Below are 16952 nucleotides of genomic sequence, written 5' to 3'. Positions count from 1 at the left end.
GGGAGGGATGAGGAGTAGAGGTCTTTTCCCCCGTGGGCCTGACGCCTTTCTTTTTCTCTAAGTAGCATTTTTCACTGGTTACTGCAGGCTCCTCTCTCCCTGCAATTGGCCCTGTTTTGTCCCTGAGAAATTTTCATCTGCCTTAAAGGGTCAGTCATTTGAATAGCTCATTCCCACTGGACCCCTACACCCGCAGATCTCCCGTGTGTGATTTCTTTCTCTGTCCAGTGAAGTTGCGTTTGGTCAGAATGGCTGTAACCAGTCTGCTCTGAGAGGCTGTTTCAGCAGCACGTGTACCTAAGCAGCGCACTGCTCCCCGGCCCTGCGTGATAGCTGACCTCTCTGAGCAAAGTGCAAAAGCCTAAGGGACCACTTAGATAAAGGGCGCATTCTTCCGATAGTTCCACCTCTTCTCCCTCTTGCCTGGCGCCATCTTGCCTGACTTAGGTGGTCCACCTTTTTCCCATCACGGGGCAGAAGGGACCTGGGCCATAAAAGTTGGAGGTTTCTAAATTGCGAAAGGAGTCAAACCTCCCCTCGGCTAAATGATTCCTGCCAGAAAAGTTCTGGTGGATAAGTGCGTTTGGTCCAGGAGAATTTTCTGGGTATATAGGTGGTAACATGAAATTGGCTACTAATATTAAGACATATGCATGAGTGAGTTGTAGGGGTAGAGACATGCCAGTATCCCAGCATGGCAAGGGCCAGAGGCTATGGACGGGATCCCCCCCCAAAAGAAGCTCAGACTCCCCTAGAGAAAGTTGTTGGTGTTTCTCATGGACACCTTCCCTAAATGTGAGGTCACCTTCTGCCTGGACAGCACCAGCATTGAAGCTTACGTCCTGGAGTTTGTGTGTCTCCTGCATTCACCTGCATGCCCAGTTCAGGCTGTGTGGTTTAGAAGAAAGGGTATTAGACTGGGAGACAGAACATCTGGGTTTGAGTTGAGCCTTTGCCTTTTCTTAGCTTTATACCCTTGGGAACCAACTTTGTTTTTTCATCCGGAAGATGGTGGGTAACATTCCCGGTTCTGCTCATCTCCCTGCTTGATCATGGAGTTAATGGAGAGTACTGGGTAAGTGCAAAGCCAGAAAAGACAGAAGAAACTCTCCTCCTATTAGAGACATAGGCAGTCAGCACAGTGCCTGAACCTGCATCTCATGTGGAGCTCAGAGAACTGAAAGTGCTACCCATCTTCAGAAAGAGAGCTGAAGAAGGAGGGTTAGAGGTGCGTGTGTGTGTGTGTGTGTGTGTGTGTGTGTGTGTGTGTGTGTATCTTCTGTCCTGGCATCTGAGCCAAGCTGATCTATGGCACTGCTAGGGGCTAGTATTTCCTTCCCTCATCCTGCTTGCTGTCTTTTTCAGTCTGATGAGAGGCCTGGCACCTGTTGGAAAGGAGAGGTGCTTTCTTGGTACCTAAGGGAGTATCTGGAGAGGTCACTTGTGTTTAGAGTCGTCGGTGTCGTGGATGAGTTCAGTTTCACAAACTTGATGGAACATCTAGCCCGTGATCCTGGTCAGGGAGACAGACACAGAGGCAGCAGTTAGAATTTAGGTGACACCTGCGGCAGTTGAGGGCCGACAGGAGCAGTGTAAGTAGGAAGGTTGGCCACTGCACTTGAGCGGATGCTGAGCGGAGCTTGGGGGACAGGCGGGAGCTGGCCAGTGTTCCTGGAAGAATGTTCGGTGTTTCAAGAAAGGCTCAGCTCTGCAAGGAAGCCTCTCACCATTTTGTCTTGGATAAGGAAGAATTTATCCTGGGAGAGGAAATGAGAAGGCTTACCTCTGTCACACAGATAAACCAGAGAGGAAGAGTGGGTGGCTAGACGGTCATGGGACCTGGTGAAATGGAGAGCTCTTTTTCACTCAGCTTCCTGGTGAAATGTCTTATGCTTCTAACCGTTCTCTAGCCAATTCAGAGGGGATGGTCGATGATCATTTAAAATCTATCAGAAAGACAGTTTGCTCCTCAGTATATTTTTAAATATAACCTCAGAGTTCAAGGTACATTTCTGATTTTTTAAAAACATTCTGATGGTTTGGTCTGTGTGCTAGTTAAATACTTTTAGCATTTGAGAAAAGTGAATGTTGGTGTTCCATAGTCTCGTCCATCACATCATCCCATGCCTTTCGGTAAATTTGTTAACCTCCGTCTTGAGCAAGATGCTCCAGAGTCTTCCAAGGAAAATAAGAAATTTGATCCAGTGTAGTGGGAAGAACACAGAATTCTACACCCCCGGAATCTTCATTTTAATCCAGATTCACTCCTGGGTGAGCCAAGGGAATTCGCTGAGTCTGTCTCATTTCCTTCACCTGTACAATGGGGACGCTCAGCCCTACCTGTCTGCCTTAAGCTGGTGTGAGGCCCTGGATGTGAAGTGCTTTCCAAGTGTCCTGGGCTGGATGCAGGCAGAACTTCAGGGTGACACTCAGCTCTGGCATCAGTTTCAGTGTGGGTTAGACAGGAATCTGCCCTCGCCTCTGAGAGCACATCTCGACAGGCAGTGTCTGTAAAGGTCAGAGCTGCTTCGACATGTCTTGCTGATGGGGCTTCATTTCCGAGGACAGCCTCGTTTGGCTAGAGCCACAGAAGGTCAAGGGGATAAGGTCCTCTAATCCTTTTGCTGAGCCTGCATACAGGAGCCCAGATGCTGTCCTGGCCCCGTTTGGATTGCACCCACCCCCCTGTATCTCCTTCAGGTCTAGTAGTGGTGCTGGATTTGCAGAGCCTGGAGCCTCTGTGCCTGCACCTCACACCTGCCTCTGTTCCAAAGAGCTGCAGCTGCAGTGGGCTGGCTGAGACTCTTCACGGCGCCTGCCTGGGATACTCTGGGACCTTCCTCCTCCACAGCTGCCTTCTCCCCGGCTCCTGCACCCGCCCTTCGGAAGTCACTGGTCCGCTCTGACGTTAGAAGCCCTGCCTGGAGCTGGATCCTTACAGTAGGTACTTCCTTGCTTTTCTCTTTCTGCCAGAATTGGGTGCGTTTTGGTGCTGGGGCATCAGATTCACTTAGCGGCAGGAAGCAGGAGCTGCCAGTCTGGCCCCGGGAACTCACTGGTCATTGTTTCTTCTAGCTCTGCCCCGACAGACTTCCAGTCACTGATTGATCAGGGCAGTGAGCAGTCTGGGGATCGCTCACAGAAGCTTTGCTTGGCCGTGGGACCCAGGAGGCAGCCGGGGGAGGAAGTTTCTAAGGCAGAGCCTGGAAGAAAGAGATGCACCACTGGAGGGTTTCAGCTCCTTAGGACGCTGAGTTCTCTTTAGGAGCAAATTTATTAATGAGCCACTCAGCTGCAGGGAAGGAGGAGGAAAAGCATAATTAATTATGACCCCCCCCACCCCCAGATAAGCGCCTAGCTTTGAGGGAGTGTGCAGACGAAGGCATGCACCGTTTCAGCATCTTTAGATGTGTCCCTCTGAACTGGGAGCAGCTCTGGGAACTAACTTTCCGATTGAGTGATTTGAGCTTTCTTCCTCTTTCTGCAAGATCCAGTATCAGCTTATTGAGCACTGAATTCCGTCCTGACCCCAGTCCCCTCTTCCCGTGAGCGAAAAGGAAGTCAGTATTTGCTTTTCCAGCAAGGTCACGGATCACCTGACCAAATCTTTAACAGCTGGGGAGCCAGTGCTGCTGTGCTGAACTCACGAGCGATTGGCTCAGGTCCAGCAGCAGAACCCCGCTTTCCGGGAGGAGGTGACTCCTCCAGCTCCAGGCTGTGGCAGGGGGGAGGATGCCAAGGGAAGGTAATGTGGTCCCAGCTTTCCTCCCGACAGTTTTCTCTTCTTCATGAAGCTCCAGATTCAGCTGCTGCAGTGCAGGCAAAAATGACAGACACTTGCAGAAGAATGTGGGAACGGAGTTAATGAGATTGTGTTAATGTGTCATTTATTGAGCATGAGTTATCTCTTTGTTTCCTGGGTTGGTGGGAAGTGAGCTGGCTGGAGAACTCGGTTGATGGAATCCTTTTCAGGAGTGCATCTCGCTTCCCCAGTGCCTGGACTTCAGCCCTCTTAATGTTAAGCAGTGCTGTCATATGCCTCCTGCTGTTTAGCACAGGGGACGTTCCCACTTGGAGGCATGGGGCCCTGGAGTGGGGAAACGGGAAGCTCTCATCATCTGGGGAGATCAGTATGAGGTATAAGTAATTTTTTTCCTCTCTTTCAGAAAAAGCGTTTTGTCTTTGCAAGAGGTCTTGCAGGGATTGACAGATTGCTGTTTGGTGTGCTACCTTGCTAAATATTTGACTTTGTAAGGTTGAATTCTCCAAGAATTCTCATGGCAATAAGGCTGTGCTTTGAGCCAAGCTTTCTTTTTAAGGAAATCCAAGGTGCTATTTATTTTGGCATGCAGCCTGTTCTGGGATGAAATATGGCATTTTTATTATTGCAGAATAAAGAGAGGTTTGAAGAGAACAAACGTACAGAACTAGGTTTCAGTTTCAGGGCTAAGTAGAGGAAGGTTTCTTTGTATTTGGATTTGAGGTTAAAAGTGAGATTGAAAATGGCATCATAAAAAGAATAACTGGGGAGAGGGAGAGGGTGTGGGTATATATTGCCGGAGTTGGTCTGGCCCAGGGAAATCCACGCTCCTGGGCATGGACCCTGCTGGAACCGTTTCTAACGTGGCCTGGTAGTTACATATGGGCTAACACTGCTGTCTTCCAGCAACTGCCTCTTTGGTGGATTTTGTGCTGGCAGCCTCAGTCGTCACCTCTTCACTGCCCATTGGCTTTGAGAAGCAGTGTGGAGTGATGGACTCGCACAAACTGTCCTGCCCCTAATTAACTGGGTAACTTTAGATTGGCCACATAGCCTCTTTGTGTCTTTGTTCCTCATTTGGAACTTGAAGATGATCTGCCACATGTTAGGATATAGCTGGGCAGTGGGTGAGGGTGACATGTGGCCACAGAAATGAGTCCTGTAGGAGTTCTGACCTTCACAAGCTTAATAGGGGAGAAGAACTAGAGAAAGATCCAGCTATGTATACTCAAAACATCTAGAATATGATGAGCTCACGAGAGAGGTTGGGACCTAATTGGGCGTTCTTGATCCTGGGATAGGCCATAAACAAATGAAAAGTTACATAACACCACCAGGCATTACAATTCTGAACACTGGGGATACAGCTTAACAGAACGAGTAATAAATTGCTTCTATGTCAAAATTTTAAATGCTCCAGGAGGTTGCAAAATTCCATTTTAAAGGGAAATTGTGTCCAACAAAGCCATTTTTCATATTCTGTTGTATTGCAAACAAAGTAGCATGTGTCGATGTAGCATTTAGTCTTTGATTCCACTCCCCTAACCACATCAAACATCCACCCACTCGAAGAAAACCCCCTTAGCTGAATTCCGAGATGTCCGCGCGAAGGACCATGGGCCAAGGTGGAGAAGGCTGGGGTGGGTGGAGCTGGAAGTGGCATAACGTGGGCACGATAGTCCCCCCTTTCCTGCAGAGCCCTTTACCGTGAAAGCTTGCTCGGCCCTCTTCAGAGAGTTGGGGTATCAACTGATTAATTTCTGTACCCTTGGAAAGATTCATTTTAGAAAACTTCAAGTCTAAGAGAACGATTAGAGGTCTCTATAGAGTTCTTTTTAATGAACTTTGACCCCAAGTGTGCTGCGGAATTATTTGAAGCTCTGTGATCTGATATATGAAGGGCTGAACGGTAACTCTAACCAAGGGCAGTGGGTGTGATTGAACTCCCCGAGGTGATGGTGAGTTCGTGCAGCCAGAGGTCCATCTGCACCCAGGTGGCCGCCTCCTGCTTAGGAGGAGCTTTGTTGCTTGGTGTCCAGCCTCGGAGAAGCAGATTGCACTTTGGTCAGGAGGACTTACCAAAGGAGCGGTTCTCCTTCTGCACGCCCAGAAGATGCATCACATATACTGCGGGAAAAAGCAGAGAAGCATCGGAGTCAGAAACGCTTCCCCTCACAAAGAGAGCTGGGGATCAGTCACAGCATCGGCCTGGTTTACAGGGGTGGAAAAACATTTACAAATCACTTTGTTCCCAGCACAGGCTTGGAGCCAACGAGACTTGAGAGCAAATCCTGCTCTAATACTTGCTTGTTATATGATTTGGGGCAGGCCTGCAAACTCTCTCAGCCTCAGTCTCCCTGCCTGGAAAATGGGGATAATGATAATCCTCTCGGGGTTATGGTGAGGCTTGCGTGTGGTAATTCGAGTGTGTCAAGCGCTCCAAGCTCTGCCTGTTATTCAGTAATGTTTTGAGGTGGGAGGAGGAAGGGAGCAGGAGGAGAGGAGAGGCCGTGATGATGGAGGGGCCACGTGTAGGGTTGGCATCCTGACCCTTTTCTTCCCCAGTTTTCACCTTGAAGCTTCCGGGCCTCTCCTGCCTGCCAGCATCTGGGAGGCCCCACCCCTGGCTGCAGACTGCAGACCTGGGGCACTGAGATTGGCAGCAGTGTCCTCTGCCCAGGAACCTTCTCTTTCTTTTCTTTTTGTTCCAATTGAGTTATAATTGACATATAACATTGTATTAGTTTCAGGTGTCCAACGTAATGATTTGATATTTGTATATGTTGTGAAATGACCGCCACAATAAGTTTAGGTAACATCCACTATGTCACATAGTTACAGTTTTTTTTCTTGTGACAAGAACTTTTAAGATCTACTCTCTTAACAACTTTCAAAAATATAATACGGTATTGTTAACTACAGTCACCATGCTGTACCTTACATCCCTAGGACCTTTTATCTTAAAACTGGCAGTTTGTACCTTTTGATGCCCTTCACCCATTTTGCCCAGCCGTCACCCCCCAACCCCTGCCTCTGACAGCCACTAATCTGTTCTCTGTATCTATGAGTTCTCTTTTGTTTAAGAAAGATTTCACATACAGTGTTTGTCTTTGACTTCTTTCACTTAGCATAATGCCCTTAGGGTCCGTGCGTGTTATCACAAATGGCAAGATTTCCTTCTTTTTTATGACTGAGTAATATTCCATTACGTATATATACTATGCGCCACATCTTCTTTATCCGTTCATCCGTCGATGGACACTTAGGTTGTTTCAGAGCCTCCTCTTTCTAACAAGGGCGACCCTCCCTCACCCCTGATTAGAAGCTTCCATGCCTCTCCACTGTCGGCCTCCTTAGTGGCCGCTTTTAGCCTCCAGGACCATCCACATTCATCCTCCTGCTCCCTAACTTCTTCTCTGCTCCAGCTCCAAATTCAAGTCCTTGTTGCCACAAAGGTGAGTGAGGTATTTAGCGTCTGTGATCTTTCTGCAAGGAGTGTCTCTGCCTATAGAAACCCTGCCTGCCTTTCCAGGCTCTGCCACTCCTGCATAGGCAAAGGCCGCTGCATGGAACGTGGTTATGGGGGAACCAAGACAGGAGCAGGGTGCTAGCTTCGGAGGCAGTAGCAGCACCCACAGAAAGAGGGTACACCAAACTTTCTGTCGGGCAGACTTCAGACTTCCTCTTATTTGGCAGGCCTGATATTTCCCAGCCTCTTCCCCAGTTTGCTTGTTTGCTCCCCATTTTCCATCCCAGGTTGCTGGGGGCCACCCCTTGTCCTTCTCTCACCCCCACGTCCTCCCAACCTTGCCCTCATCCCTGGTACGCTTCTCTGATCTGGAGTTCGTGGTCGAGCACACTGGAATTCCTAAAACAACTCCGCTGCCACTGCTGAGGTGTCACAGATAATTTATGATTCTGATGTGTGTGGAGTTAAATCATAAAAACCAATTTCCTGGGTGATTTACTGTACTGGGGGCAGGATCCAGGTTGTTTCCCATTTGAAGAAATAGTCCTGGAAAAGGATTGAAACTTTGGGGAGAATTTATGATCAAACCTCAAGGTACCCTAATTCAGAGTCAGGAGGGTACTCTGCTTGCAGAGTTACTGATGTCTTCTGGCTACCAGGCTTGAACTCCCCCTTGTTCTGCCCCTGGTTAGAAATCACCTCAAACTATTAGCTCCTAGTCAGTCCTTCCAGTTAGCTCATCTTTTTCTTGAATCTGATTGGGATGTCACAGATCCCTTATAGGTACTCTGGTTCCAGCTTTTCCAAAAAAAATGGATTATAATTCTTTTACCATGATGGGAAGTGAGTAGATTTCAGCTCTTGATATTTTGGAAAGAGCACCATGCTGCTTGTCGGAGCCCTGGGTCCAGTTCCTTCACGAATGTGCTGAGAGGCCTTGCACAGAACAATTAACTTCTAAGCCTTAGTTTTCTCATCTGTCAAGTTGGACCAGAGGCTTCCTTTGGTGTCAACCACTGCTAACATTCCACAAAGACACACGCAAGACTATACTCTAGGAGTGTGTATAGGCTTTTAATTTCCCTCCTTGGAGAGCTATGAGCACATGGGCATCCTGGGAGAAAGGCAAGGAGGGGGTGTTACTTTTTTTTTTCTTGGTGCTATGTTCCCTCCATACTTATTCTAATTGTAATGAGACTCTCCACTTTTCCATCCTCTTTCTTTCAGAACTCTCCAACAAATTTTACAGGCTTATCGGAAGAAGAGTGCCCAAGAGACTGGCGGTCAGCATTCTCTAAGATGGAGAAGACAGACGGTAGGCAGGCTCCCTTGTATTCCCTGGTCTACAGTGAGCACTTGGGTTGGAAAGCGATTATTACCATAAATCCTGGAAATAGCTCAGGGGAGGCCTACGGGAGACCGTCCCCAAATAGGCGGTGCTGGGAAACCCAAACTGTGTGTTTCAGACATGAACAAGAGAAGGTAGTAGGGAATGAAAATGAAGGCTTATGTTTATATTGGAGTTGTGTAATTTTTGTAGTGTTTCTCATCCCTTCCAAGCAGCAAGAAGGGAGCAGGATGATCTCACTCATTAACCTCATTTTAGAGATGAGGAACTTGAGGTCTAAAAAAGAGGCACAATTTGGTAAAAGAGCTTACATTCATACCTGTGTGATTTTCCAAGGCATTTCACTTCTCTGAGCTTCACTTCCCTCCTATATCAGTTAGCTTTGCTGTGTAACAAACCACTCAAAAATGTATTGACTTAAAGATATTTATTATTTCTTAAAAGATTCTGTGGGTTGGCTAAGCCATTATTCTGGGCTGGGCCAGCTTGACTGATCTCTGCTGGACTTGTTCACATGTCTGTGGTCTTCTGGGTGACTTGTCCTGATGGTTTAGAATGGCTACACTCACATGTCTGGTGGTTGACTCCATGTCACCTAGGGCACTGGTGATGATTTGGCCATGCGTCTTTTGTTGCCCAGCAGGCTAGTTAGTGTTTGTTCACATGATGACAGAAGGGTTCCAAGCACAGCAAGAACAAACTCCACTGTGCAAGCAACTTTCAAATCTCTGCATATGTCACATTTGCTGTTGACCAAGTCACAAGGCCAAGCCTAGGGTCAGTGTGGGAGGGAAGTACACGAGGGTGGGTTATAATTGTGGCTATTTTTGCAAACAGTCTGCCACACCTCATCTATAAGCAGGTATTAATACCTACTTTGCAGGGTTGGTAAAGGATTAAATGAGATAATGCATGTAAGGTTGTTGAGTAATAACTATCTAGCCCAACGAATGTCTCGATGAATGTTCCCCTTTCCCTTCCCAGGAAACTTGCCAAACATCATAGACTAGACCCTGATCCCCTGACTTCTAATGAAATGCTTTTTCCAGATCACCAAATGTCAGGAAACAGGAGAGCCTATATGGCCCTTCACTGGTACAGGACTCAAGGACTGGACGGCAGCTCCAGCCCTGCCTCATCCTTCTTTCCAAATGCAGTTACCATATATTTCAAAAGTCTGCCTCTCTCCCCAGAGAGCTGCCTTTTCAGCGCATCCCTGAAAGTGGTCCCACAGAACACCAGCTAATTCCCTTAATGCCCCGGGGGCCTGTCATTCCTGCTTGCCTCATTTGTCCCCGCTCAGCGTCCTTGGCATGGCTGCTTTCCACGTGATCACCCACAACTAGCTAAGAAAGGCACCCCTCCCTTCAAGCACACACATCTCACAAAATAAAGGCAGAGGAGGGAAAAGACAGCTTCCGCTGTCTTGGCCTTTTAAAGAGATTCATTTAATTCACCTTCTTTCCGGTTGTATTTTTGGCCACTTTCTCTCTAGTTTCTGTTTTTCCCATTTCCTTCAGAAACTGAGTATAGGCTTTTGGACTTTTTTTCTCATTTTAAATGCCTCTGATGGGTTCCCTTACCTGCCCCCCACTTCACTTTTTCCCTCAGGGTAATGACTGTGGCCCCTTCCTCCTTCCCTTGTCTCCTTCTAATCCCTTTTCTCATGCCTACCTGTAGGTCTTAGGCTCATGACTGTGTTTGCAGGTCCTTTCCAAGGGTCTAGTGATCTGGGGTGCTTCCAGACCGAGACTCTGTAGGGAATTCTAGGTAGCTCTGAGCCTCATATATCCTACTTTTGTCTCCTCCCCTGACTCGTTTTTCCCAGTTTCTCCAGAATTATTTTCTTGGACTCTCACTCCCTCTTGATGCTCTAGGCCCAACACAGAGTTAAATATTCAAGAAAGAACACATTCTCAGTGAATCTCCCCCTGCCCCATTCAGAACCAGCCCATCCTCATCTTTTGGCCCCTTTGTTGAGTACCTATGCCATGTTCTCTACTGCATCGGTGCTAATAATCACATCTCTGTGAGTTAGGTATTCTTATCACCATGTTACAAATGCAGGGAATTTAAATAATTTGCCCAGAATCACAGAGGTAGGAGGTAAGAGAGGCAGGATTCAACTCCAGCCAGTTATGTGTTGGTTTGTCAGGTCTGAAGTTCATTTTGAGCAGAGACAGTCCTCCTAATTAATTCTCACCCTGGCCCAATGCCTGTAATTCTGAGCTCCTGCATAGCTATCACCAGGTAGAATTAAAAGGAGCAGAACTTAATGTGAGCCTAGATCTCCCAGCATATCAGATCAAGCTCCCTCATTCAAGGTCCAGCATTCCTCTTGCACTGGGAGAAAGAGAAGGAATGCAGAACGGTGGGTGGCAGGCACAGCAGCACAATGTGTGTGTGTGTGTGTGTGTGTGTGTGTGTGTGTGTGTGTGTGTGTGTGTGAGAGGGGGAGAGAGAGAGAGAGAGAGAGAGAGAGAGAGGGAGGAGAGAGACCCCATAGTGTAACTTAGGAAAGCACCTATTAAACCCGTCATCCTGGATAACTGCTCAGTCTCACAGACTTCTTTGATTCACCTCAGTCTCCCTTGTGGAATATTTTCCCTTGGAACCTGCTGTTCCTCATTTGATGCTATTATTGTATTTGTGCTCTGGACCTGCTCTCAGAGGCTGATGGGCAAATCAGTTCATTTCTACCGAATTGAGGCAGTAAGCAGATAAATAATGCAGTCTCTCCTTTGGAGTGTTCTTTGCCTTCTGGGTCATAAATCTGCTCCCTATTTAACTTTAGACAAATGCCTCCTCTCTGATTTGGCTTGTTCCTATAATCCAGGAGGCTGCTGAACTGGCCAGTAGGCCTAAGAGTATAGCCAAGTGCAGCTGGGAAACTAACAGAGAACAATTGCTGTCATTGAGACTACCAGTGTGCCTCTTTGGGAGAAAGCAGGTTTGTAAAAAATCATGTGGGTGAATGGGAACTTATTGGACTTTTCTGGGTGCTGGAGGAGTGTTTACTCCTTATCTGCCTGGAGTCCAGGTATCTGCACAGAAGCTCTGGAACCCAACTTGGACCAACCCTGTGGATCAGCACCAGTGCCTTGCTGTGTTCCCTGCTGAGGCTGTGACTTACTCACCCACAGGCCCTGCAACTTTACTTAGCACTGAGGCTGGTAGGGTCGATTGTGTCAGTGTTCAAGGGTTCAGCCTTTATGTGTCTACTTGGCTTCTTTAGTTCTTTGGAGATAACTGTACTTCCCTAAGCACAGTTCTTGTGCCCCAAGCATGTAGCACTGGCCAGAAGGATACATCAGACAGGCAAGTAGGAAGAGCTCAGCCCAAATATGTCATCACTCTTAGGGAAAAAGCAGCCCTATATGTGCCCCAGGTAATGCCATCACTTACACCTCTTCTTGAACCTGCCCCTTCCTTCCATTCCCTTAGCTTCTTTCACCTTGACCATGTCAGCAATCTCCCAACTTGTCTTCAGGCCTCTGGTTTGTTCTTCTTCTAATCCCCTGCAAGAATGCTCACTGTGAAATCACATTTGACCAAGTCACTCCCTTGTGTAAAACCCTTTGATGACTCCCACTGCCTAGAGAGTAAAGTCAAAGCTTGTTGGCATGCATACAAGTGGCTCTCTGATCTGGCTCTTGCTGACCTTTCCAATTTTGTCTTTTTCTACTCTTCACCCTTCTCTTCCACACTTTAAGTTCCAACCATATCAACTGTGTTTATAGAACCCTGGATTACTATGGATTTTCACACCTTAATGCATTTGCCCATTCTCTGACATATATCTGATCTGTCCTGGCTATCTATTGCTGCATAACAAACCACCCCAAAACTTAGTGGCTTAAAACAATCATGCATTATTAACACAAGTTCAGCTGAGTGGTTCTCATTTGGAGTCCCTTCTGTCATTGAAATCAGATGATGGCTGAGGCTGGAGTCGTGTGAAGTTCTTTTACTTATGCCTGGCACCTGGGCTAGGATGTCTGGAACAGCTCAGGCTGGCGAGGCATCTCTCACCATCTCTTCACATGACCTCTCTCTGGAGCTACTTGGGCTTCCTCACAGTATGGCAGTCTCGGGGAAGTTGGACTCCTTACATGGCATCTGGCTTCCCCCTGAGTGTGCATTCTAAGAGACCCAGGTGGAACTTAGAGGCTTCTTATGACCTAGTCTTGGCATTCTCTCAGTGTAATTTCTGCCATTTTCTTTTGGTCAAAGCAGTCACAGGCCAGCTGAGATTCAAAAGCATAGAGAAATGGACCCCACCTCTCAATATAAGATTCCCTTGCCTGTCTAGAGAAGGTAGGAATTGATAATGGCCATCTTGGAGATAAACAGCTACAATGTCTTTCACCCTCTTGTGTTCTCCTGGCAAACTGCTATTTAATCATTTAACACCCAGTTATATGTCACTCTTATGAAGTCATCCCTCTCCAACCAAGGCAGAATTAGCCTCTAAGTCCAAGAAAGTTTTTCTGGAGAAACTAGGAAAATAAGTCAAGAAGGAACGCTGGTCCTTGAGCATGTATCTGTTACCATCCTTGTCACACTGCATCGTACTTGTTGGTGTTTCTCCTACTTGACCATACTTTTTTTTTGAGGGCAGAGCTATACCTGATTCATCTCTGTGTCCTTAAGATCTATCTTAGCAACCAACAGAGGTGCTCAATAAATAGTGGTTGAGGTTAAGTGAATTCAATTACTGCTATTTTGTCATTTTGCCCCCAGGGCCTATTACTCTTGGAGTCAAGCAATCAGTCAGACACAAAGAATTTGAGGATCCCCTCCTATGTACCTAGCAAGTCAGCTTCCATTAGGGGGCTTCAGTTCTCTGTAATTTGGACTTCCACAAAGATAATAACTACAATATTGAGTGTGTATTGAATGTTCATCATGTGCTAGGCATTGTTCTAAGCACTTCATATGTATTAATCAGTCCTCACAATCTCATCTTACCTGTTATTATTGCTATCTTACGGATGATGAGACACAGGGAGGCTAAGTAATTTCCCCAAGGTCACAGAGCTGAAATATAGACCGGGCTCCAGGGTCCATATTCTTGGCCTCTGTGCTCTCCACTAATGTCCTCTCCTGAACTCAGCATTTTCAGAGCATGTTTAGCAGAATGTCACAGAGATAATAAAGGGTGTCACATTAGGAACATCAAAACAACAAAGATTATTTAACCTGAGGAAGACGCTAATTGGAGACAAATCCCTATGGATTCAAATAATCAAAGGACTGACTTGTTCTCAGATTCCTCTGCTGGAGTCAAGATCAGTGGTGCCTTGGTGTGATGGAGAACTTTCTCATCGTGATATTCTCCTGATACTTTGGGCTGCTCTGAAAAATCATGAGTCCCACACCTCTTGGAGGATGCTTGCCAATGTCCCTTTTGACATTGATTGTCCCATTTTCCTCCACCACCTTTTTTTCCAGTTTGTGAAAAAGGTGGTATTTCCTTACCTGGCATGAGTTTTTGAAAGTGAAACTTGTTTGTTAAGCACTACGCAGTTTTCCAGTGGAAAAGAGCATAGGCTGTGCATGATTATGGGTGCCCGTTATGAGCTTCATGTACCTAGAGGCTCAGCCATCAGAGGAAGCTTAAATAATGCAGGAGGCACGGCTCCTTGATATCTCTGGCTTTAGCAAGATTTACTAGGACCTATTTGAATAATGCAAGGTCCTTTTTTAATATTGAGACAATCGTGTATCTCATCCTTTGAAAATGTCCATATTCATAATTACCAATTAGTACCCTGATTTGGCAAATTCCTGGCCACAGCGGTAACTGAAATGCCATACTGCAAATTGGAAACTATTCCCTCTACCTATTTCCTTGGAGACATTGGCTAAGTCCACATTGATTTAATAACAGGATTTCTCAGCCCAGCCAAAAGACGGTGAGCATCTCAGCATAATTCAGAGGCTGGAACATTTAGGAGAACGCTTATGGGAGAGATATTAGGTCTCACCGCCTGTCTTTCTCATTAACGTTGCGCTTCTTTTTCACGTGTCTTATGTCTCCCAGCCAAAGACCAGTCCTCTCAGGGGGATGAAGAGAAAGACCCTCCAAAGAGCCACCCCTACTCCGTGGAGACCCCATATGGCTTCCATTTAGACCTGGACTTCCTCAAGTACGTGGATGACATCGAGAAGGGAAACACCATCAAAAGGATTCCTATCCACAGAAGGGCCAAGCAGGCCAAGTTTAGCACTTTGCCCCGAAACTTCAGCCTTCCCGACAGCGGGGCTCGCCCCCATGCTGCTCTTTCCCACCCGAACTGGCCCCCAGTGGTGCCAAGTAAGGTGTCGCTCGGGACAGAGGCGCGAGCCCAGCCCCTGCCGCTCGGTGATCCCCCGCAAGCCGCCGGCGGGAGCGAGGCGAGCTACCACCGGAAGGCCCTACTGACAGAGACCGCCAGACAGCTGGAGGCTGCTGGGCCCAGGGAGGCTGAGGTCGCCGCCGGGAGTGGACGGCCCCAGCTTTTGCGAGCATCCAGCATGCCAGCCACGCTGCTGCAAAACAGGGCCTCAGAGGACCCGAGCCTAAACTCAGGGCCCCCTACCCCGCCCGCCCTCCCGCCACTTCAGGGCGAAGGCGGTGTCTGTGATGGCGCCTTTGGTCCTGCGGAAGGATTTGCAGGTTTTTCCAACTCCACCCAGCGAGCAGCAGCCCAACCAGAAGCCAGAGAGTCTGGAGACCTGGTGCCAGGAATAGCGGAGCTGATCCGGAAGGGGCCTGAGCCTCCAGAGGGTGAAGGAGCAGCCCCAGATCACCTCCCTTTCTCAAGTCCTCCTTTCTCATCCCTTGTAGTTCTAGAGGATGCAGAAGACCAACAGGAAAGCGGACAAGCCGAGGTGGCGGTCACGACCCCCGGCTCCCCAACACCAAGCCCCCCACCTCTGCCATCACCCGTCCCTGGGAATGAGCTCGCCCTAGAAGAAATCGAGCTCAACATCAGCGAGATCCCACCGCCGCCACCTGTAGAAGTAGACGTGAGAAGCATCGGCATCCGGGTCACGGAGGAAAGCCTGGGCCTTACCTCCGTGGATCCTGGCAGCATCTCCAGCCTGAAGCAGCAGCTCTCGGGCCTTGAGGGCGAGTTGTCTGGAAGAACTGAGGAACTAGCCCAAGTCAGAGCTGCCCTCCAGCGGCAGGAGGAGGAAATCAAGGCTAGGGGGCAGAGGATTCGAGAGCTAGAGTGCACCGTAGCTCAACTGACAGAAAAGCTTAGCCACGAGAACACCAAAGATGCTCAGGGCCAGACTGACGCCATGGTCAACACTGACCCTCTGCACGGACTCTTGACCACGGAGTCGTGTGACAAGAGCATTGGGGTCAACCTTATGGGCAGCACAAGATCTGAAAGCTGGGGGGCCTGGGGAAAGGGGAATGGCGTCCTGTGGAGGCAGGAAAGTTACAAATGGGGGGATCAGAGCCCAGCAGAATTTGTGTCACCATCCCAGCTGTCACTGCCACAGGGATCCAAGATGGTCCTCACCCCCTCTTTACACAGCTGCCTCTCCACTGAGCTCAGGATCGAAGAAGGACGCTCTGAGCAGGAGGGAGGGCATCAGGTGGGAGCCGAGGGTCCAGTCAGGGGAGCAAGAGGCTCTCCAAGGAGCAGCGAGAGAACGGCTCCCCCAGCAGGGAGGAAGGAGGCCGGTTCAGAGCTCCCGGGGAAGGAGCGCCCAGGAAGGCCACCCAGCTCGCCCACCGCCGATGCCACTATTGGGCAGTACGTTAAGAAGATCCAGGAGCTCCTGCAGGAGCAGTGGAGCTGCCTGGAGCATGGGTACCCGGAGCTGGCCCGTGCCATCAAGCAGCCCGCCTCCAAGCTCAGCAGCATCCAGAGCCAGCTACAGAGCTCCCTCAACCTGCTGCTGTCCGCCTACTCGGCCCACGCTCCACCCCAGAAGGAGCCCCCGGGCCCCTCTTCCTCCCCGCCGACGGGTAAATACTGGTGCCTGAGACGGGGAACCATTGCTCCTTGACGAGTCAAAGGGGAAAAGGGTTTTAATTGCATGCATATGTTTTTTTTTAAAGGTTTAAGCACATCCAGGAACCCAGTGGAATAAAAACTGATCTCTGTGACAGTGGAGGCTTGGAACCTCTGCTCTTGTCCTTGCTCTAACGTTGGGACTGACTGCAGGGCCACCACATACAGTCGTTCACGTAGCACAGGGCACAGAGATGCCAGAGGGTAAATGGGAGCTGAAACCCAGCCCACACTTGCCAAGCCTGCAGCACTGTGTCTGCCCAGAGAGGTGCCTCTTTCTCATTTGCATTGTGCGAAGGCAGTGTCTAGGGTGAAGAAAGACCCTGGCTGTGAGTGCTTTAAACCTCTGCCTTCCTT

At 48.6% G+C, this 16952-nt stretch overlaps 1 protein-coding gene across 1 annotated transcript in view; it reads left to right on the top strand.

Moving 5' to 3' along the window:
• The first annotated feature begins 2835 nt into the window (after nt 1-2835).
• Nucleotides 2836-16952, top strand: part of KANK4 (KN motif and ankyrin repeat domains 4) — a 36604-nt gene continuing 22487 nt past the window's right edge. The window contains exons 1-3 of the mRNA XM_036837070.1: nt 2836-2940; nt 8457-8544; nt 14624-16549. Of these exons, the coding sequence (XP_036692965.1) occupies nt 8529-8544; nt 14624-16549 (1942 nt within the window). The 5' untranslated portion in view covers nt 2836-2940; nt 8457-8528. The remainder of the gene's footprint in view (nt 2941-8456; nt 8545-14623; nt 16550-16952) is intronic.

This window comes from Balaenoptera musculus, chromosome 1, assembly GCF_009873245.2.
Source record: "Balaenoptera musculus isolate JJ_BM4_2016_0621 chromosome 1, mBalMus1.pri.v3, whole genome shotgun sequence".
Classification (NCBI taxonomy): domain Eukaryota; kingdom Metazoa; phylum Chordata; class Mammalia; order Artiodactyla; family Balaenopteridae; genus Balaenoptera; species Balaenoptera musculus.
This window is presented reverse-complemented; position numbering and strand designations above follow the sequence as displayed.